The 23,489-nt window shown below is 42.5% G+C and overlaps 1 protein-coding gene across 3 annotated transcripts in view; it reads left to right on the top strand.

Annotated features, from left to right (window-relative positions):
* The window catches only part of ITPR3 (inositol 1,4,5-trisphosphate receptor type 3), a 475,039-nt gene that overhangs the window by 329,002 nt on the left and 122,548 nt on the right, over nt 1–23,489 (top strand). For 2 of the 3 annotated variants that reach the window (XM_073616048.1, XM_073616046.1), the window contains exons 40-42: nt 15,396–15,567; nt 16,304–16,488; nt 20,626–20,826. In XM_073616048.1, coding sequence (XP_073472149.1) covers nt 15,396–15,567; nt 16,304–16,488; nt 20,626–20,826 — 558 coding nt within the window. The remainder of the gene's footprint in view (nt 1–15,395; nt 15,568–16,303; nt 16,489–20,625; nt 20,827–23,489) is intronic. The other variant, XM_073616047.1, reaches the window with a different exon arrangement.

Raw genomic sequence — 23,489 nt, 5'->3', positions numbered from 1 at the left:
TGGCATCAAAATAGATGTATATGCATTTACTCAATGTGTCAATCTACCAAAAACTGATATTTTAAGAGTGAGGTCAATGGCTTAGTATGTCTATTGGGGAGTCAAGCATTGAGCCTTTCCCTTTAATGTTTTTGACGTTGTTCCCATCCACCCCAGAGTTTTACCCCTACAGCTACAACAGAGGTGTTCCTTTTGAGTGAAAGATAATATGACTGCAACTCCACTACTCCCACTCAGCTTCTTTCTGCCAAGTTACTTAGGTGGTTTCCCTACCTGTCTGTCGCTGCCTGTGTTGATGTAAAATAATTCACATTGACACTAACTGACAGCTGAAGTACAGATGAGAGGAGATCACTGGAGGTGTTGTACAGTGCTATAGGACTATAAGGATAAATATAAACATTTAAAATATAATAGCAGAATAGTACCAGCATCTGTCATGTAGTTTTTATATTTTAAAAAGTGCTAATTTTATTAATCAGTAATACCAATTAAGGTTCTAAAATGAGTGGTAATCGCTAATTACACTGAGCAAAATTATTAACGCAAAACTTTTGTGTTTGCCCCTATTTATCATGAGCTGAACTCAAAGATCTACAACATTTTTCTATGTACACAAAAGGCCTTCTCTCAAATATTGTTCACAAATCTGTCTATCTGTGTAGGTGAGCGGTTCTCCTTTGCCGAGATAATCCATCCACCTCACAGTTGTGGCATATCAAGATGCTTATTAGACAGCATGATTATTGCACAGGTGTGCCTTAGGCTGGCCACAATAAAAAGCCACTCTAAAATGTGCAGTTTTATTACACAGCACAATGCCACAGATGTCGCAAGTTTTGAGGGAGCGTGCAATTGGCATGCTGACTGCAGGAATGTCCACCAGAGTTGTTGCCCTTGAATTGAATGTTCATTTCTCTACCATAATCTGTCTCCAAAGGCGTTTCAGAGAATTTGTCAGTACATCCAACCGGCCTCACAACAGCAGACCATGTGTAACCACACCAGCCCAGGACCTCCACATCCAGCATCTTCACCTTCAAGATCGTCTAAGACCAGCCACCCGGACAGCTGCTGCAACAATCGGTTTGCATAACCAAAGAATTTCTGCACAAACTGTCAAAAACCATCTCAGGGAAGCTCATCTGCATGCTTGTCGTCCTCCTCGAGGTCTCAACCTGACTGTAGTTCATCATCGTAACTGACTTGAGTGGGCAAATGCTCACATTCAATGGTGTCTGGCACTTTGCGGGTGAGCGGTTTGCTAATGTTTGCTAATTAGCGGTTTGCTAATTTGCTAATGTCAACGTTGTGGATCGAGTGGCCCATTGTGGCGGTGGGGTTATGGTATGGGCAGGTGTATGCTATGGACAACGAACACAGGTGCATTTTATTGATGGCATACTGGGGCCTATTGTTGTGCCATATATCCATGACCATCACCTCATGTTACAGCATGATAATGCATGGTCCCATGTTGCAAGGATCTGTACACAATTTGTGGAAACTGAAAACATCCCAGTTCTTGCATGGCTAGCATACTCCCCAGACACCCATTGAGCATGTTTGGGATGCTCTGGATCGGTGTATATGACAGTGTGTTCCAGTTCCTGCCAATATCCAGCAACTTCGCACAGCCATTGAGAAGGAACATTCCACAAGCTACAATCAACAACCTGATCAACTCTATGCGAAGGAGATGTGCTGCACTGTGTGAGGCAAATGGTGGTCACACCAGATACTGACTGGTTTTCGGACCCCCCCAATACAGTAAAACTGCACATTTTTGAGTGCCCTTTTATCGTGGCCAGCCTAAGCCACACCTGTGCAATAATCATGCTGATAATTAACATCTTTATATGCCACACCTGTGAGGTGGATGGATTATTTCGGCAAAAGAGAAGTGCTCACTAACACAGGTTGCGCCCTGGTTCACATTGGGGTGTTTTGAAATGCGATTTGACATGTCAAATCAGCGGCAATTGCCGGAAATGGCACTGTACTAATCGGTGCAACACTGCATTTGCGGCACCGCACCAATTTCAAAAAGTAGTTTCTGCGATTTCCATTGACATCTGTGCAGAAACCCACACAGATGTCTTTGAAATCGCCGCCGAAATCGGGACTGAGATGCGGGAGCTGAACTCGCACGGCTTCATTCCCACAGCTCAGTATGAACCAGGGCTTTGACAGATTTGTGAACATTATTATTTTTTTTTTTAATTCTTTTTATTGTAAGAATATAAATTGGAATACAAAACAAAGCCTATTGGGCATACCCAGGCTTAAGTGAAAACACACACATTAAAAGACAAAACAAAAGGCAAGTGGTTGGTAACCAAGGCATAGGGGAACTGGAAGCAAGGTATCTGGAGTGTGCAAAGTAAAAGGGTCGGGAGGTACATTCTTTGTATACAGATCCACATCTAAGCAGTAAACAGAAGCAAAACAGAGTATCCTATGAAGGGGATGCCAAGAATCCAACAGTATCTCTGGACTCTTTCCAAATATCCCATACTTTGGAGAATTTTATTGGACATCCCCTAGATTCATATGTAAATTTATACAATGGAACCGCTTTATTGACTATATTCTTCCAATAATCTAATGTGGTGGGCTGGGTAGATTTTAATTTAAGGAGTATAGACTTTTGTTCGTAAAACAATAAGAGTCCTATCAAAGTTCTCATAGATCTAGAGGTAGCTAGTAGGTGAACGAGACCTAAGATGCAAACATCAATTGATAGAGGTATTCTAATTGTGGTGACTGTGCAAATACATCAGGCAATTGCTGTCCAGAATAATCTAATACCCGGACACTCCCAAAACACATGCAGGAACGTGGCAGGGTCAGCTGTACGGCACCAACATTGTGTGGAGTGTGAGGGATAGATCTTATGTAACCATTGAGGTGTGAGATATACTCTATGAAGAATCTTAAATTGGATTAATCTGTCTCTGGCTGATACCAAGCTTTGCATAGGGTAGTCCCAAACATCCTCCCAGTCTTCGGAATCTAACTCAGGGTCTTCCTCCTGCCAGCGCGACAATAGTTTGTCGAGGCCAACGTGAACGGAGGGTTGAAGAGACTTATATATTGAGTGGTTTGCCCAGACTATCCCCCCGTAGCATAGCTTCAGTTCTGAACAAGGTTAAGGTTATGGGCTGATTGCCAAATTGCGTCTGAAAGGCATGCCTCAACTTAAGGAACCCTAAATAGATATGAATTGGGGATGGAGTTAGGGCTGGGGAAAAAAACTATTCAAATCTTGAATCGAGTTGAGAGGTCAAATCGATTCAAAATTTAAGCCGCAGACTAGGCCGAATCTGCGGCCTCGCCTAAAAACTCCTGCCTGCAGTTCCCCAGGACCGGCGCAGTGTCCAAAAAAGTTTAAAAAACTCGATTTGAATGGTGAATCAAGTTTTTTTTTTTTTAAATCGCAGATTTTTTTTTGAGAAAATCGCCCAGCCCTAGATGGAGTATTTTGCCTTGAGGGAGTAAAAAGTCTGGAGCACACCCCCCTTTACAGATTTGACTAAGATTTTTTATCCCTTTAAAAGCCAACACAGTGGGGTCAGGAATCAACAAGAATTGCTTTAAGGAGGGGTTATGCCATAGAGGCGTATGTGGTGAGTAAGTAGATGAGGGCCCCGGATGTTGGAGTTGCCATGCCTTAATGACAGCAGTCATAGATTGGGTGAGAGGGAGCGATGTTAAACCACCTCTGTAAAGTATATTGCGTAGTGCTTCATAAGAGCCAAGCTGTGCAGCCTCAAGCACCACGGCAGCATTAGTCTCATCAGCTACCAACCAGTTGTGGGCCTGAGTGAGCAGAGCTGCAAGGTAATATGTAAATAAATTCGGACATGCTAATCCACCCTTGGTCCATGGCCTTTGCAAGACCATCAGCCGAAACCTAGGCCTTTGAGTGCCCCAAAAAAATTAGGTCATTGCATACTCAAATTGCCTAAAGTATTTCCTAGGAATCCACACCGGGGCTTGGTGGAGCATATACAGTATAGAGGGTAGTAACTTAATTTTGAAGAGATTAATCCTTCCCACTAGTGAGAGGGGGAGGTGGGACCACACTGATAAACATTGCTTCGTTAGATTCAATAGCGGTAGTAAATTTAGGGTCGCATAGTCGGATGCTTTTGGGGAAATCACTACCCCCAAATATTTGGCAGAAGCAGTCCACTTGAGGGGCAAATCCGGGTCGGCCCTGGCCAAGTCTCCCTATCTATAGGCAGGATCAGAGATTTGTCCCAGTTGATCTTTAACCCTGTCAGGGGGAATAAAAGGAGAGTAACGCCAATGTCTCTTTAAGGGAGGTCCAGGGTCTTTTAAAAAGAGGACCATGTCATCTGCATAAAGTCCTACTTTTTCTGTGTTGGTACCTACTTGAATGCCTTTAATGAGGGGAGTGTTACATATGACTTGAGCTATGGGTTCCATGACAAGCGTGAACAGCGCAGGGGACAATGGGCACCCCTGTCTGGTCCCTCTACCAATGGGAAACTGCTCTGATAACTCACCTCCCAGTTTAAATTGTGCTAAAGGGGCTTTGTATAGGATCTTGATCTAGTTACGAAAACGTGCACCAAAACCCATGACTTCCAACACGGCCAACATGTATGCCCAATCTATTGAATCAAAAGCTTTCTCTATGTCGAGCATAACCAGAACTCTAGAGGCTAAATCGTCAGGGAGGGAGCTGCAAGTGAGTCAGAACTCTGCGTAGATTAATGTCAGTTGATTTCCCGGGGATAAAGCCAGTTTGATCAACACTAACTAAAGATGGTAAGATTTTGGTCAGTCTTGTTGCTAGCACTTTGGTCAGGACTTTAAGATCGCAATTTAAAAAGGGAAATTGGCCTGTAAGAGGCACAGTACTTGGGGTCTTTCCCTGACTTAGGTATGAGTATGATATGTAACAACAAAACCTGGGGAACGCCCAGGAAAAAACTCCAAGCCTACTTACCACCAGCTCGCAGACAACCAATTAACCTGTCTAACAGTACGCATTAAAAACAGGGGTTCAGTCCGCACGCATTTACAAATGCATGCGTAAGCCAAAGAGCCACGTCACGGCACCCTGTAATCTGTAGTCCTAACACTAAAAATTTGGGTGTCCCCACAGTGGAGGCACATGCATTCTGATGGTTAAGTGAGGGCAGGTGGACTGAAGGGAGCCCACCCCTTCTTAAAGGTACAGGACACACCAGACACCCAGCAAATAGCACAATGGCTGCAAAGGTGCTGGTGCGTTGCTGGAGCAATACACACCCCAACATGATTACAAAAACATTGCCCCCACCCTCACTTATAGCTGGTTATCACAGTAAGAGTCATTGGAAGTAACATTGTACTGTTAGACAGGTTAATTGGTTGATTGCGAGCTGGTGGTAAGTTGGCTTGGAGTTTTTTCCTGGACATTCCCCAGGTTTTGTTGTTATCTGTTTGTGGCCTTCCAATGCCTCTTACTGCGATAGCCAGCTATAAGTGAGGGTGGTGGCAATGTTTTTGTAATGAGTATGATATGTGCCTGATACATGGATGGGGGGTAGGGACTGGGACTCATAGCTTTCTGAGAAGACCTTAAACAGCCTGGTTTAATTTGTAATTTATATTTGTAATTTATACCAATCTCCCAGGAACCCGTCAGGTCCGGGAGATTTATTAGGGGGAGAAGAGTTAACTGCTTTAATTATTTTGTGGATAGAAATTTCTGCATCTAGTAAGGCAGCCTCCTCATCAGACAGGGTCAACAAGGAAAGCGTGAGTGTAAAGCAGGGATGAGAGATCTGGGGAAGGGCCCTGGTGATATAAGGACTGAAAAAAAATTTGGAACTCATGTAATATGTCGGTGGTGTTGGTTATAGATCCTCCCGCGTCCGAAAGAAGTTTGGAAACTACTGTCAGATGTTGGGAGTCCGCTGCAAGGTTTGCAAGCAATCTGCCGTTTTTGTTCCCAGACTCAAACACCCTGCCAGCCTGTAAGGCAGCATCGGCATGAGTGAGGGAAGTGAGGTGACGTTCCAGGTCCCTACGAGCCTGTGCAAGTGAAGAGTAGTTGTCCCCAATGGGGGAGGACACAAACTCAGAAGCTGCGTCCTGCTCAAGTAGGGACAACTGTGAGTTATACTCGACCCTTGCAGTTTTAATAGCTGAGATAAATTGACCATGGTTGAAGGCCTTTAAGGCATCCCACACTAATTGAGGGGATGCAGTGAAGTCATTCACCTTCCAGAAGAGAGGACCCGAGTCATGCAGCAGCTCCTGCACCCTCCCATTATGAACCCATTTAGAATCCAAGCGCCAGATGCCTGGGGATCTACCCACTCCCATTTGCGCCGTAATTTCCATCGGGGAATGGTCCGAGATGCCAGCCGGGAAATAGGAAGCACCCCGAATGGCAGATAGCATAAGTCTTGAGCCAAACGCCAAATCAATGCGGGAGCCAGATTTGTGTTTGGCAGAGTAATGAGAGTAAAAATGGTCTAAAGGGAATTTGTATCTCCAAATCTCTGTTAAGTCAAAAGTATGTGTCCAGGACTCTAGGTCCAGACAGGACGCCCGCTCCATGGATAACAGCAAGTAGTGAAGTAGCCTCGATGAGGACACTCCAGCTATTGAGGAGAAACGTTAAGCAAAGCAGTTGGTTACCAAAAAACATTAAACTAGTGAACATGGTAAACATAGCGAACTCCCTAGCGACCCCAACAACTATGCCGGTTGTTTTGATACCCGGAACTAACTAAACCTTAGTCTTTCCCGAAGAAGTCCGTAGTGCGGCGGCGGTAGCCGCTGAAGCTTCTTTAGGAAGGCAGAACTCGGGGGGGTTAGGAGCGTAACCTAATACTTAACTAGCAAGGTAGCTCCAATAATAAAGGAACCTAAAAAGGGTGTATACCATAACTAGGAATATAATGACTGCTTCCTTCCAGAAGCCAGTGAAGAAGACTTGTCCAGTAGAGCCAAGGGGCGAAAGTAGAAGCCCTGGCGGGCCAACCCAACAACCCCAAGGGACCGTTGGGGTGTCTTTATGAGGGTAACCAGGCGTCAGCCCGGACAGGATGGGTGTAAGGTGAGCAGCTAACTTGAAACAAGGAGCTGAGTGCAAAGCATTCAAAATAATGGATATTCAAGTTAAAGTTATGTCCCACAGCGATTCCTAAAGGTGATTCATAACATTGAATTAGTGGGACTTGTTCATCCCAAGGTATTTAACCAGTCATCCGCATTAGAACTACAAATTAAGAAACAAACTGAGCCATTATGCGGGGACCCTAAGGCGGATAGGGTACAGCATGCTGTATTTAGTGTTCTTTTCACATAGGCGCCTACGGACGTCGTTAAAGGTTTTCTGCTTGCGTTGCAGCTCAGCTGAGAAATGCGGAAACAGTAGGGCGGAGGTGCCACCATGCTGAAATGTGGGGTGTCTGCAGGCCTCTGAAAGAATCTTGTCGCGATCTCTGAAGTTAAGAAAACGAACAAGGAAGGGTCTGGGATTTCCTCCCAGGATAGCTCGGCCTGTGGGTACCCGTTGGGCACGCTCCACAACGTAGATTGGGGAGACCTCAGTAAAGCCTAGCAAGTTCTTAAAGAACCCCTCTGCAAATTCAGCTGGTCAGTCGCCCTCCTTGCCCTCCGGCAGACCCAGGACATGGACATTGTTGCGTCTCGCCCTGTTTTCTGCATCATCAGAGTTAGTGACAAGCATTTGTATTGTGCATTGTAGGTCGGCTATGGTATTGGTGTGAGCTGCCATGAGGCCCTCAGTGGTGGATATTCTGGATCCTGTTTCAGTCAGCCGACCCCTGATTTTGTCTAGATCATTTCTTATGAGATTGCATTCTTCCGTGAAACGATCTATTCTCAAAGGCATGGATGTTTTGCTGTTTTCAATGGCCGCCAGGATCACCGCAGTACCATCTTGTGTGGATGGGGGGCGTTCAGGGATGTCCCAGGCTCAATATCTAGATCGGATAGTAGGGCTTGCAGTCCTGTGACGAGGGAGGCATCAGTATGTGTAGCTGGGATGGGCGGACGGCTCGGCGTGTTTTTGTTTACCCCCTTGTTTTAGGGCCCATTGGTTTGGGGGGTAGAGGAGCACTTCACAGAGCTGGGCTGTTCACCCCACTCCACACCAACTTTTACTGTCTCTGTGCAAGGATAGGAGCTAGCATGGGAGGTACTGTGGTTCAAGTATCAGAGAGCCAGCTAGGCCAGGGGTCTCAGGGAGTCACTCCACACATATAGCCTACAGTCACACTCAGGATGGTAGTAGACACACACCCAGGCCTCTGGACAAGGGATGTTGTGGAAGCCAGGCAGGGTTTGATCACAGGGGTCAGAGGCACCAACCACCTGCACCGCTGTTCCTCCACGAACCAGCCGTGTCCCCAGGGAGGCAGGAGTGGTAGGAGGGAGCCAGGAGAGCAGTATGGACTCACCTCTCTCAATCCACAGTGCTGATTGCAGGCCTGGTGTACAAGATGGCAGCGGGTCGCGGGAGTACAGAGGGTCGCGGCCTATGCTACAGCTGCTCCACGCACAAATCCTCAGTGGCAGTAGGACTGGAGGATGAAGCTCTTGCCCAGCAACAGTCAGCAGGTGGTGTAGGGCCCACCGCAGCCACGGATGGGCCTGATGCCTGATAACGGCCGCTGTGGACTAGGCCACAACCACGATGCCCGCCGGAGAGGCCGCAGCTCAGGAGATATCCACCTGGGGGGATGCTCGGCAGCCAGCTGAGTGGGATGAGCTCTGTGGCGGTGTCCCTGGGTGTGTAGGGCGGACAGATGGAGAAGGATGGGCCGGTGCTGGATGGCGGCTGCCGCGGACTAGGCTGCAACCACGATGCTCCCCTAGGAGGTCGCCTCGCAGGAAATAACCACTTGGGGGGATGCACGGCAGCCAGCTGAGTGGACTGAGCTGTGTAGTGGTGTCCCTGGATGTTTGGGCAGTCAGATGGAGAAGGATTACGTTAGGATGCTCTGGAGCTCCTCTCTGACACGTCCACCGCCGATTTGTGAACATTATTTGAGAGAAATAGGCCTTTTGTGTACATAGAAAAAGTCGTAGATCTTTGAGTTCAGCTCATGATAAATAGGGGCAAACACACAAAAGTGTTGCATTTATAATTTTGCTCAGTGTAGTTAGTTAAATAGTAATAATTACTTACCGAAGAATTAATATAAAATTCAAAAGATGTTAAATAAAAATAGTAGTCTTTACCGATGCTGCAGAAAAACTGAACAAAGAGATCGGTTACAGCAGTACTTTTAAAAGGGTGAGGATTAATCTTGCATTGTGTAAATGCAGAATACAATTTTTTTTCTGAAGCAAGGTTTGAGTGTTCACTTTTCAAGTAAGAGCAGATGAAAGGTAATTGGGTTGATTTACAAATGGAGTAAAAACTGTTTACTTAGCAAGGTGAATGTCCACTTAAGCCAGCCATATATGGATCGATATTCGACCAGTTAATTAAGGTCGATCCACTTTCAGGCGGGGTGGTTGTACAAAAGTTAATCTACCGATCAACTTCTGTACAATCGTCCTGTCAGATTTTTTGCTGATCAGTGTATTCTGATGGTGGGGAAATCTCCCCACTGTCAGAATACAAAGGCTCAGCGGAAACAAATTCCCCTATTACCAAACCCCTAACCCTTTAAAAAAAATAAAATAATAATAATAATAAGTAATTAAGCCCCCCAACCATAACACATAATAAATAAATTACTATTATTATTATAATTATTAATAATTGATTTTTTTTTGTTCCGGTTTGGGTGTTTATTATTATTAAATTATTAGAAATAATAATAATAATACTATTTTTGAAGGTTATGGGGTTAATTATCATGTATGTATTATTACGTATTATTAATTTATTTTATTTATTTATGATAATTTTAGTTCACATTTATTTGTTCATATATTTTTGCTATTTTATGTTCTACAATTTTTAGTTTGAGCATAAAATTGTGCACAAAAACACGCGCATGGCGCGTTTCTTTTCATTTCTATGAAGTAAAAACGTGCCAAAAACACTCAAATCTGCCCAATTCGAGCTAGAAAAAAGCTCCAGAACTGTATTGGGCTTCAGACGTTTGGCTTTAGGCGACTTGGAGTGGAGATGTGAACCATTTCCATAGAGAATCATTGATTTTTTTTTTTCTCCTCCAGCGTTTTGAAGCTTCAAGCTCCAAAACGCTGAGGTATGAATAGGGCCTTAGTAAATAAACACTAATAGTTATTGAGATAGACCAAGATATTTTATTGATAAATGCCACAGGGGCAGTAGTCAGCTTGAATACAAAATGCACTGGCATCAGTCGTGAGAGTAATAAAGGCCCAGGCCTCAGTGGTAGTAAAAAAGTGCCCTAGCACCAATGGTCAGTGGGAGTAATAAATGTCCTGGGGTGAGTGAAAGTAATAGAAGCCAAGTTCACCTTTAAAAAAAAAAATAAATGCACATGATTTTGCAAAAAATGTGCATTTTTTTTTCTACACGAATAGTGGGTGCAATGCCAGGCTCCTGCAGACACTCAGTACAGGTGTCTGCCCTTACCTTCATGCGGGCAGATAGTTACTGAAGTGCAGTCAAACTATGGGGACGCTCATCACCATGGTGGCAGACAGGACTGGTAGTTCATTTATTCACAGAACTCTGTGAATTATTAATGTGGCTGTGTGGGCAGAGCCCTGCACAGCCGTGCTGGTTTTAAAATGTGACAGTAGGTGTGGGCTGAGGCCCCCTCACCCACCGTCACAGGGGGGTCGGGGGTACGGGAGACTTCTTCAAATTAACATGTTACAAAAGGTGAACTTATCATTTACATGCCTCTGCATTAATTAGTGTAATTTTTGACCCAGAATCAGTGGTTGTAAAAATAAAAAATGACCCAGCATCAGTGGTCAGTGGCAGTAATAAATACCCTGGTGCCATAGTCAGTGATCACAAACTTAGGGCGCATTGTTTACTGTAAGTGGGAGTTATAAACTCCCCTGGGTCAGTGGTCAGAATAGTGCTCCATTATTGGTGTCAGTGGTCAGAATGATGCCCATGTGTAAATGGAAAATGGTGTCCCATCATAGGGGTTCAGTAGTCACTTAGCTCTTCGTAATGATGTCACAGCCAGCAATATCCATGCACCACCATGAAGAAGATCGCTACGTATGATAGTGCCTGTTACATCGCGTGTTCCCACTACCACTCTGCATGCAGCGGCACCCTCCCTCAGGTTCGCAATGGGAAAGACCTGCTTACAGGGCTTCTCATTGCAGGGGCTAGACTACTGCAACCCGTGGGCCATGGCTTGGAGACTTGCTCCTTTAAATGGATACACAATTAAGATGTGGTCAGGGTCAGGTTTCATTATGTTGCAGTGCTACTTTAGAGAAGCTTATGGGAAAACTTATGAATCAAGTAGTGAATCTGTTCCAAAATCTGTCTTTAGCTCCTGTTTTGCTCTTGTCTTGCTGTGAGGCAGAATTAGTAAATGTCCCCCACTGTATTTTGATAACAGTAAGCATATACATGGGGAAAATAATTATTTGATCCCCTGCAGATTTTGTAAGTTTGCCCACTTACAAAGAAATGAAGGGTCTATAATATTTATCATAGGTGCATTTTAAATGATAGAGACAGAACATCAACCAAAAATCCAGAAAAAACACATGATACAAATGTTATACATTGAGTTGTAGCTCAGTAAATAAAATAAGTATTTGGTCCCCAAGCAAAACATGACTTAGTACTTGGTGGAGAAAACTTTGTTGGCAAGCACAGAGGTAAGATGTTTCTTGTAGTTGGTTACCAGGTTTGCACACATCTCAGGAGGGATTTTGGTCCACTCTTCTTTACAGATCTTCTCTAAATCCTTAAGGTTTCTTGGCTGTCGCTTGGCAACTTGAAGTTTCAGCTCCCTCCATACATTTTCTATAGGATTAAGGTCTGGAGACTGACTGGGCCACTCCATGACATTAATATGCTTCTTCTTGAGCCACTCCTTTGTTGCCTTGGTAGTATGTTTGGGTCATTGTTATGCTGGCAGAACCCATCCACGAACCATCTTCTGTGTTCTGGCTGAGGGAAGAAGGCTCTCATCCAAAATTTTACAATGCATGGCCCCTCAATGTTTCCACCTCCGTGCTTGACTGTAAGCATGATGTTCTTAGTCAAAATTTTTCTCCCTCCAAACATGGCGAGTCAATAGCAAAGAGCTGAATTTTGGTCTCATCTGACCACAGTACTTTCTCCCAATCCTTCTCTGAATCATTTAGCTGCTCATTGGCAAACTTCAGACCGGCCTGTACATGTGCCTTCTTGAGGAGAGGGACCTTGCAGGCACTGCAGGATTTCAATCGATAGCTGTGTATTGTGTTACCAATGTTTCGTTTGCTGACTGTGGTCCCAACTGCCTTGAGATCATTCACAAGCGCCTTCCATGTAGTTCTAGGCTGATCCCTCACTTTTCTCATGATCATCCTTACCCCATGAGGCACAATCTTGCATGGAGCTCCAGACCGAGTGTGATTGATGGTTATTTTGTATTTCTTCCATTTGCGAATAATCACTCCAACAGTTGTCTCCTTCTCACCAAGCTTCTTGTTGATGGTCTTGTTGCCTATTCCAGCCTTGTGCAGGTCTACATTTTTCTCCCTGACGTCCTTTGACAGCTCTTTGGTCTTGCCCATGATATTGAGTTTAAAAGAAAGAAACATTCTGTGGATAGGTGTATTTTATACACATAATGAATTGTCTTTAGGAGCACCTTCCTAAATTTACAGAACTAATCTGTGTACCACATGAGCACATACTGTAGCCAATCTGTGGGAGCTAGAATTATTGTTGATTGGTAGGGGATCAAATACTTATTTTACTCAATGAACTACAACTAAATTTAAAACCTTTGTATCGTGTTTTTTTCTGGATTTTTGGTTGATATTCTGTCTCTATCATTTAAAATACACCTATGATGAACATTATAGACCCTTAATTTTTTGTACGTGGGCAAACATACAAAGTCTACAGAGGATCAAATAATTATTTTCCCCACTGTATTAATCATTCAGCTATCTTGTGTGGTACTTATTTCTTTGATAGTAGTGCTGACGTTTACAGAGAGAAGAGAGATGTTGCAAATAGAATCGTGCAGATAAAAACTGTTTAAAGTTAATTTAAAACTACAACTTTTTTCTATTTTTGGATACAATGTGGAAGGATTTAAGCCTCTTTCAGGTTAATATTGCTGGTTATTCTCTATTTGTTCTGGTGCCCATTGTCACTGATGCAGATTAGAGTTTTTGCTCTGTCACTGAAACAGCAGGGGTGGGGAAATCTTCCAATAGGCACATCTGTTTTGATTAAAAAATTTCTAAGATGTTATATCTCCTGCCTTAAAGGGTTTGTTAACCCACATAACACAACGAATGCCAGACCTTCTATTAGAGTCTGGCATAGCACACTGTACCTGTCTTGTAGAAAAACGAGCGTTGTAAATACTGATTTAGAGCGGTATTCAGGCCAGTCACATGACTGGCAGCCGCTGTACAGCTTCGATAGATGGATACTGCAGGAGGGGCCGTGATCTCCCTCTGATGTCAGCTGGGGAGATCACATGGCCGCTCAGCCTCTCCTGTAGTAGCCTTGGAAACTGGCCGAGAGTCACGTGACCGGCCTTGAGACAGTGCTAAATCAGTATTTACAACGCTCGTTTTTCTACAAGACAGGTACAGTGTGCTATGGCAGCATATAATAGAGGGGCTGGCAGTGAGCATTTCACATTAGTAATTTTGCTAATAGTGGCGAGGGGGGGGGGGGGGGGAGACACACAGACACTATCTGAATGACAGGAGGGAGGGGGAGAGCAAAGGAGACAGCAGCGTATGATGAAGGGACCCAATCAGACCATGGTGGTCAGGACGGAGCGGCCCTGATTTTCGTGGTCTTTATAGAGAGGGGATACAGGAAGTGGCAGGTTCAAGTTTTTTTTTTTACAGTTTAGAGGGGGGCGGATTACACAGCGCAAGCACTGTGCTGTTTAATCTGCTTTAAGGGACCAGGAAATCTATTATTTTTTGGGGGGTTAACACTTTAATAGGGATCTCTTACTTTCCACTGTACCTCTGGAACAGAAAGTGACCTGGGACCAAACATTACTGTTTAAAAAAAAAAAAAAAAGGTTTTGGCTTCACATACACTTTAAATTCCAGAGCCATTTTCCCATTTCAGCTATGGGCATGTAAATTCAGGAAAAATGGTATTATCTATGCGGTTATGTGTTGAATATATATTTTAAGAAACAAACATGGCTTTCTTTTGACAATATTGTATTTAAAGGGTCATTTAATTTAAAGAAGTAAAAAAAAAAAAAAAAAGGCAATTATGTTTTTTTACAGTTTTACCAGTGATTCATGTTTAAGCTGAAGTGTGATGTACGCATATAATACCTTCCGTTGTTCCCCCTTCCCCCCTGATCAACATGCAATAAAATTTTTCAATCAATTTTTCAATCAAATTAATTTGATGTAAAGAAATACATCTTTTGAGTGATGTAATCACTGGGTCTTTCTGCTGGTCTTTAAAAAAATTGAGTTCCGTGGGAAGGACCAAAAGGCTTCTGCCAACTTCACTTCCTCTGATCTCTTTTCAAAAGCTTTCACGTTATATAAAAGAACACATCCCTGGCATTCCTTTAGATGTACATGCTACTCCCTGCTGGTCACTGGCTGCTGCAGACTTTAGCTGTGCAATCTTGTGATCAGGGTGCAGTCTGCACCACCCAGTGGCCAGCAGGTAGGAGCTAGTCGGGGGTGCAATCTTTCATACAATGCTCAGGAACAGCAATGCAGTGGCTGAATCCAGCCTTAAAGATCATTCCCACACATGAGGAAGAGCAAAAATGATTGATGGCAGAGCAAGCTAATATAAATATTAGCTTTCTCAGCTTGTGTTGCTGCTGGCTAGTGTTTTTGGGAAAGACAACCCTGCTCTCCAGTCGCTGTCATTCACAACACAAGCTGCCAGCTATTACTGTAGTTGCCTGCTTCAAATTAGCTGGCGGCGTTTGTGGTAAATGACGGCAACTGAAGAGCAGCACCTTCAGTCACAAAAAAATAAGCCCACGGTTGTTACATTTGTCCAAGAGACTAGTGTATTTTTTTTTCATTCGCAAACAACCTGGCTCAAACACGGACCTGCACATCTGACACCCTGGTCTGGGTAATATGTCAGTGAGAATAGGCTACAAAAATATTTGCCTTAAAACAAAAGCACATTTTTGCTATTGGTTACTTCATTTTAGTTTTCATCAATAAGTCACACTATATTTGTTTATAATATCAGATCAAATGAACTAACAGTGCCTATTTTTGTCCTTTCTCAGAATTCATTTTACAATTTATTAAAAGGTGACAATAAGTCAGAAAAGTTTTTCAAGGTTCTGAATGAAAGAATAAAATGTGCCCAGCAAGAAATAAAATCCACTATGTCTGTAAACATGAATGATTTAGGGGCTGGAGATGTCCAGGAACCTGCTACGAACCTCACCTCGAAAGGTACAACGCAATAGCAATAATAGTAATAATAATAATTATACTAATAATGTTCATTGCATTTTATTTCTATCGAAAGGACTCAAAGGGAACCCATCACAATATAGTAACTGACATTTGCTGGCTTTTATTTATAAAATTCCTGATTCCTATTCAAGTCCCTTATCTGTGTTTGTCATCTTCTGGTTTTTTTACTTATTAGAGGGTCATAGACCTGGAACAAGATTGCACCCAGTAAAGTTGGTGAAGTCAGAACTCCTTTTTTGCATTCTCTGCAAGTCTCAGCATACCAGTACTGTGTCAGTGATTTATTTACTAAGCATGAAATACAGAGGGTGACAATATTGCAACTTTCAGATTTTAAAATGTTAAAAGCCAGCAGTGGCAGCTTCTGTAGTTCTCTCAAATCGATGAAAATAACAAATGGAATGTAATTTTATTATCAGATAATTTTTTTTGTGTTGATACAGGTCTTTCAGAATTACGTTTTGTGTTTTTGTACACCCATACACTATTAGCCTGTCAAGTTCACATTTGAGAAAGCTAAATAAAGAGTTCTGAATAAGTCTAACAGAAAACAATAAGTTCACGTTGTTGATTATTCCCTTTGTGCCATATTATAAATTAGGATGAGCAGAATGATGATACTTAAATTAAATATTTCATTGAAAGCTTAGTGGTAAGGGTGTTGTTCCCCCTGGCCAGAATACAAGAAAATTGTTATGTCATTTTTTTTAAGGTCATGATGCTCACTTTGTTGTGCCTGCTTCCTATTCAAAAGCTGTAACAGGAGGGCCCCACCAAAAAGGGCATGAAGGAGGTGAGACTGGAGAAAGAAATGAAGTGGGCCCACTTATCTTAATCATGGAGCCCATTCTGAGATTTCTTCAGCTGCTGTGTGAAAACCACAACCCAGATCTGCAGGTAACTGTATATTATTAATTTCAGCATCAGTCACTGTAGACGCAGTAAAGTTTGAATTGAATCTCCATAATTAGATTACTTGGATTTATTGGCTTCACTGTGTTTGCTTGCAGTTTTTCTTAAATACATTGCTTTGTATTTCTAGACTTTTAATTTGTCTGATTTACAGATATTTATTGATGCAGATACTTTTATGTTGTATGAATGGAATGTCACAAAGAGAGATCATTAAATCTTTCAAGATTTTTTTCTTAATAAAAAAAAGTTAACAAAAAGGCACAGATGAAAAGCCCCTGCAAAAGAAAATATCTAAAACTCATCTTTCTGGCAGCTTGTGTGCATTGCCTTCCCTGTTTCAGCACTGCGGCCTCCATCAGTGTCTCCTGCACCAGTGGTTCTCAACCCTGTCCCCAAGTTCCTCCAACAGTCCATGTTTGCAGGTTTTCCTTTACCTTGCACAGGTGATTTAAATCAGAGTCAATGGCTTGGTATTTTGGACAGCTATTTTATCTAAAAGAAATTCCCAAAACATGGCCTGTTGGGGGTACTTGAGGACAGGGTTGAGAGAACCACTGTTCTGAAGGAAACACTTCAAGAAATATTGGATTCCTGTGTCCCCTGCTGTGTTCTGTGGTTTCCTCTTCTGGCACCTAAGTCACTGTTGACTCCCACAGTGACATAGGGTTTGAAGCATGAAACCACGACACGAAGAAGGGGACACATGTATCTAACACACTTTGAAGTTTTGAATATCAAAAACACCATGGGAGGTTGCAGCACTGTAACAGAGGGAAGTTAGAAGATGTAAAATACTGGAGCGGTCAGTTAAAGAGCTCTTCCACGACAGTGACCTTTTACCTGTATATTACCTGTACCTGTGTGTTGTATGTTAACCTGACAGAGTCACGTTAAAAAAGAGGGATGCTGTCCAGACAGTATATCCCTGTTTTGATGTACAGTAGGTTTAGAAATCAATAGGTGTTTTAAGAAAAACCAAGGGTTTCAGTACACAGGAATCAAACTCAGAAGCAAATGCAGTTTGCTTTTAGGTGCTTCTGCTTACATAGAAACATAGAAAAGTGATGGCAGAAAAAAGACCAAACGGCTCATCGAGTCTGCACCATTTTTTTATAACCATTTTGAGTATAGATCTATTATTGTCCCAAGCACATTTACATACACTTACTGTTGACTGACACACAGAAATAATTGTTCATGTTTGCAATTAAGTAAAGATTAGTTGTGAGGTTTCCTCCTGCTAGTTTGAAGTCATTTCCCGTGTTCTTGATCTTGGTGTCGTATTGAGTTGCTTTGACTTGGCCTCTTGGTGTCGTATTGAGTTGCTTTGACTTGGTCTTAAGTTGCTTTTATTTACCTTTAATTTGCTCAGAAAGTCGTTTCAAACTGCTTAGAGTTGCTTTTACATTGACTTGTTTAAGGAAGAAAACCTGCTCAGATGCAAAGCAAAACCTCTGTACTGTACATTAACTAAAAGGAAGCAACTATATGTATTCATAAGAACATAAATCACAGGAGGGAGGAGTCTAGTAATGGTGCTGGTTAGGTGCACGCCGTAGGAGCTTCCGGTCTCCAATCCCCTCTAATAGAGCAGTACTAAGCCTCCCATGCCTTGGCCTGGTTTAGATCTTGCCCAAATCCCCATCCTATGCTTCTGCACCCCTCTCTGACTCTCTGTAGCGGGTGTCTCACCATGGATCGTGGATGGAGGAGGTTGTCTCCCTCCCGCTTGTCTCGCTCTGACGTCTCTCCCCTTCCTGTCTGCCGAGACGTGTGCTGCTGCAAGGAGACGGAGGAGGTCGGAGGGTGCCCGTGGAGAGTGGAACAGGTCTGAAGGAGAGCTAAGTTACCACCCCCCTCTCTTCCCTCCCATCTGGGGTGCTGTGAGCAGAGATCGCAGGTATCCGGCGGGACTCGGAGGTGACCAGAGATAGTAAGAGGAGGCGGAGACACCCAAGCATTTGGCACTCGGCCACTCGGAGGTGGTCGGTGGAGATCGGGAGATCGGGAAAGGCCGAGTAGAGGTGAGTAGAGGTTTCTGAACAGAGAGAGAGAACTACACGGAGACGTGGATTCCTCCCCCCCCCCTTTTTTTCATGGTTGAAAAAAGGAAAGGAGGAACTTGATAGAAGAGAAAAAGAAAAAAAATTTCCTCCTGCATCTGGAAACCCTGGGGCAAAAAAAAAATGTATATAAAAGAAAATTTATAGAAGAAAGGTGGAGTGGTGAGTACATCTTGCATATTATATTTCCTATACATATAGCATGTGTGGCATACAAATGAAGATACAGTCTGCACAAACTGTTAGCTCGGTATGCACGGTATAATTTCAGTTGCATATGCTGTAGCTTGGAGAAATTATATTTATCTAAGGTGTACTATTCATTGATGTTATCTGTGTTCTTGCAAGTATATGATATATTATGAGAATACAGCAAGTTTTGTGGGCCCAGCAGTCACCGTGAAGGTCTGACCACTGGGAGGCACTGAACAAAGGTGATATAATTTTTTTTTTTTTTTTGAGACCCCCAAGAGACTGTAGGTTGATTGTGCCTGCTGGTTAAAAAAAAAAAAAAAAAAAAGAAAAAAGTAGACGGCGGAGAGAGCAGGAGACTCACCACCCCACCACCGTATCCTACCTGGACCTTATATTGCCATATTCCTGGACAAATTTTAATAAAGTACAGGGCCCTAAAGAAAAAAAGAAAATATGAGGGGGAAGTCGGCAAGAGGAGGAGCGGTGGTAAAATCACCCCGTTCTAGCTTAAGCCCTGGCCCCGGCCCTATGAATAAATTTGTAATCCAAGGAGGGAACAAGGCAAACAACAGAAAAACAACAAAGTACTAAAGGGCGTCAAACGGAGACTAAGGAAAAAAAAGAGAAAAAAAGGTCAGGACAAAATATCTCTAGAAATAACCACACTTTCAGAATCCAGAATAGAACAGGATCTTGACCTAGACCTGGGGACAGGGAAAGACGAAGAACAGCAGAGGACAGCCCAATTGCCAACAAAAATAGATATGGAAGCCATGTTTGCGGCCCTGGAAAATTCCCTAAAAACAGAAATGACAATAATTCACAAAGATCTGGGTCACGTGCTTACAAGAGTAGAGGAAGTGTAAAAAAAAAACAGACTGCCAAACAAACACAATGAAAGAACTAAATGGAGAAATAAAATCTTTAAAAATAGAACAATAGGAACAGGCTTATAGGCTAGAAGATCAAGAAAATAGAGACAGAAGGAAATTTAAGAATACAAGGCCTTCCCGAACCCACCTGGACAGAAGATTTAACAGAAATAACAAGGAAGATTTTTAACCCAATACTTGGTAAAGAAGAAACAACCCCAATAAAAATCAAAAGAGCTCATAGAATAAGAAAACCGAAAGGATTTCTGATGGAAAGTCCAAGAGACATTATAGTTAGATTTGACAATTGGGAGGAAAAAAACAAATATGGAGAAACATGAAGGGTAAGCCACCAATTAAATTTGAGGAAAAAACTATACAAAATTTTCAGGACGTCTCACAAGAAACCTTAAGAAGAAGGACATTAAAACCTCTATTGAAGGTACAACAGGAACAAGAAATCCAATATAATTGGGGCTTCCCCGCATGTTTGATTGCTAGGAGAAATGGACGTACTGCTAAACTTAGGTTCATAGAAGAAACTATTGATCTTTTGAAAAGGGGGAGGGGATATGGTTTGTAGATGTATATGTACTGGTTGTCTCTCATAATACATGTTTAGCAGTTGTCTTTACACACAGTTACAAAGAGCCTACCTTGTAAACTTTCTAGATACATTTTCATCATTTGTCATTTGCAGGGGGTATGTGTGTAAAAGCACTGGTAATGTAAAAAATATAGCACTGTACTAAGCATAAGGATTTTGTTATTGCTCACCATTCCAACTCCTAGAGCGACTGGTTTGTCCCTCCTTTTATGCCAGGTAAAATCCCCTTCTTGGGGCATCTTGGTGAATACAGATGTCCTTTTATAGAGATGCTCCAAGAATGGTACATTTTTTTATAGTTTCTGGAACTGTATGCAAACGATCTCTTTGTCTAATGAATAAAACAGAATATTACAGCTCTTTGCATTTATTATCCAAACAGAATTACTTGAGGAGTCAAGGTAATAAGACCAATTATAACCTGGTATGTGAGACCTTGCAGTTCTTGGATATTATGTGTGGGAGCACTACAGGAGGACTTGGCCTTTTGGGTCTCTACATCAATGAAAAAAATGTGGCTCTTATTATTCAGACCTTGGAAACCCTCACAGAATATTGCCAAGGACCATGTCATGAGAATCAGGTAAAGACTCCTTCAAGTATCACTTTCTTAATTGTCCTTAACAACAATATTGGTGGTAAAAACGAATGAATGTTGCTGTGTAATTTATGGTGACCATTTTTTGATAATTCCCTTTGCTACACAATGGAGTGTGTTCTCTACTCCAGGAACAATGAGCTTGTGACTCTGTGGCCTGCTGTGTAGTAGTGCATAGTAAATTAAAGCTGTGCCAGGGAGATCTTATGCTTTTTTTTGTGAGATCTGCTCATATTCACACTTATATAAAACTACCATCATCTTTAATATTGATAACGCATCAGATTGAGTAGAAATCTTAGTAAAAAAAAAAAAAAAACGATCTTAGTATGTTTAGTTTTTCTTCTAAGTGACATTGGATATCACTTTTAGAGTTCGTTATTAATTTTTGATTTGTGTAATTAGAAATGATCAATTAGTCATAGCTTGTTTGATGTTCTAACCTTTCTCGGGTCTACTAAGTACCGTAAGTGTGGTTTTGTTGCTGTTGCTATCCTCAGAAATGTATCCTTCCTGTCCTTGTGACACCCTGTCATCGCAACATGAAACAAGGGTCAGTCTTCTTAATGTGTACACAGACCGCCTTAGAGGGGTTGTAAAGTTAGAAGGTTTTTTTTATCTTAAGGCATTCTATGCCTTAAGATAAAAAGCCTTCTGTGTGCAGCAGCCGCCCCAGCACCCCCTAATACTTACCGGAGCCCCATCTCTGTCCAGCGATGTCCACGAGTGTCTTGGCGCTCCGGGACTCACCCTCCTGATTGGCTGAGACACAGCAGTGGCGCCATTAGCTCCCGCTGCTGTCAAAGTCATTTAGCCAATCAGGAGAGAGAGGGTGCAGGGCCGAACCGCAGCTCTGTGTCTGAATGTAAACAGAGCTGCAGCTCGGCTTGTGTGCTTCCATAGCAAGCTGCTTGCTATGAGGGCACCCATCAGGAGGAAGGGGCCAGGAGCACAGAAAAGGGACCCGAGAAGAGGAGGATCGGGGCTGCTCTGTGTAAATCCACTGCAACAGAGCAGGTAAGTATGACATGTTTGTTATTTTTATATGGAAAAAAACAAGACTTTACAATCACTTTAAAAACCTGACAAAAAATTAGCACTTAAGTATAAGAGCTCTATATAGAATAGTTTATTACAACCAATTTATCATTATGGGACTTATGTGAAAAATGTGCTAACAAGAAAGTTCATTAATAGCTACCAGCCATTTTCTGCTTGTCATTTCTGCAGAAATTAAAAAAGGACTCATTAACTGAAATGGTCAAAAAGAAATGTTCTTATTAGCACTCTTTTACTACATTAACCCCTATTTATTCATATATTTAAATGAACAGTAACTTTAAATATTTTAACACATTTTACTTTTTTAAATCTGTCTGGATCTGTGCCAGTTAGAGAAACAATAGGGGTGTGGTTATAGAAAAAATCTGCACAATAAAGGGGCTAAGGTTCGAATTTAATGTAAATACTGAAATATCCCTCTTTTTCACACTGTATTTGTTTGAATAGGTCACACAGCCAAAGCATGGGGAGTCACAAATCTTGGGATACACTGGGCCTTGTTTTATTATTAACACCTTTTATTAACAAATGATCATACAATAGGGTTGCCACCTTTTCAACAAGTCAATCCTGAACACTTTAACCACTTCAGCCCCGAAAGAATTTACCTCCTTCTTGACCAGGCCATTTTTTTGTGATACAGCGTCGCTTTAACTGACAATTGCGCGGTCGTGTGATGTTGTACCCAAACAAAATTGATGTCCTTTTTTCCCACAAATACAGTTTTTTGGGGGGGGTATTTGAACACCTCTGCAGTTTTTATTTTTTGTGCTATAAACAAAAGCAGCACAGCCCCCTTACATCAGATATGACACCAGAGCCCCCCCTTACATCAGATATGACGCCAGAGCCCCCCTTACATCAGATATGATGCCAGAGCCCCCCTTACATCAGATATGACACCAGAGCCCCCCTCCCTTACATCAGATATGACATCAGAGCCCACATCAGTTATGACACCAGAGTCCCCCCCTTACAACATATATGACACCAGAGCCCCCCCTTACATCAGATATGACTTTAGAGCCCCCATGAAATCAGAACTCCCCCCTTACATCAGATATGACATCAGAGCCCCCTTACATCAGATATGACATCAGAGCCCCCCCTTACATCAGATATGACATCAGAGCCCCCCTTACATCAGATATGACAACAGAGCCCCCCTTTCCCCCTGTACTCACTGATCACTAACTGCAAAGGAGTTCCTCATTTCTCTTTCCAGGCTCCACACATTCGTGTTCGTTCCTCGGCAGTGCTGCTGAGACTTTTCAGTCAATTCCACTCTGTATTGCCACCTGCAGGCTGGAGAGAGGAGAATACCTAATCCTCTCTCCAGCTATGACCCAAGATTCGATCTGAATAATGTGTCTGGTTTTCAGGGGGCTCAAAACCGGGCACATGATGAATCCCATACAGGTGGCAGCCCTGTCATACAATAAAAAAAAAAAAAAAAAAACTTTAAAGCAGTATTAAACATGTATAGGCATTTTTTCCTTTATTTTCAGCTACTGATCCCACCAGTAACACACAGGGGTCGATTTATTAAAACTGGAGAGCGCAAAATCTCATGCAGCTCTGCATAG

The sequence above is a fragment of the Aquarana catesbeiana genome, linkage group LG02 (assembly GCF_042186555.1).
Source record: "Aquarana catesbeiana isolate 2022-GZ linkage group LG02, ASM4218655v1, whole genome shotgun sequence".
Classification (NCBI taxonomy): domain Eukaryota; kingdom Metazoa; phylum Chordata; class Amphibia; order Anura; family Ranidae; genus Aquarana; species Aquarana catesbeiana.
This window is presented reverse-complemented; position numbering and strand designations above follow the sequence as displayed.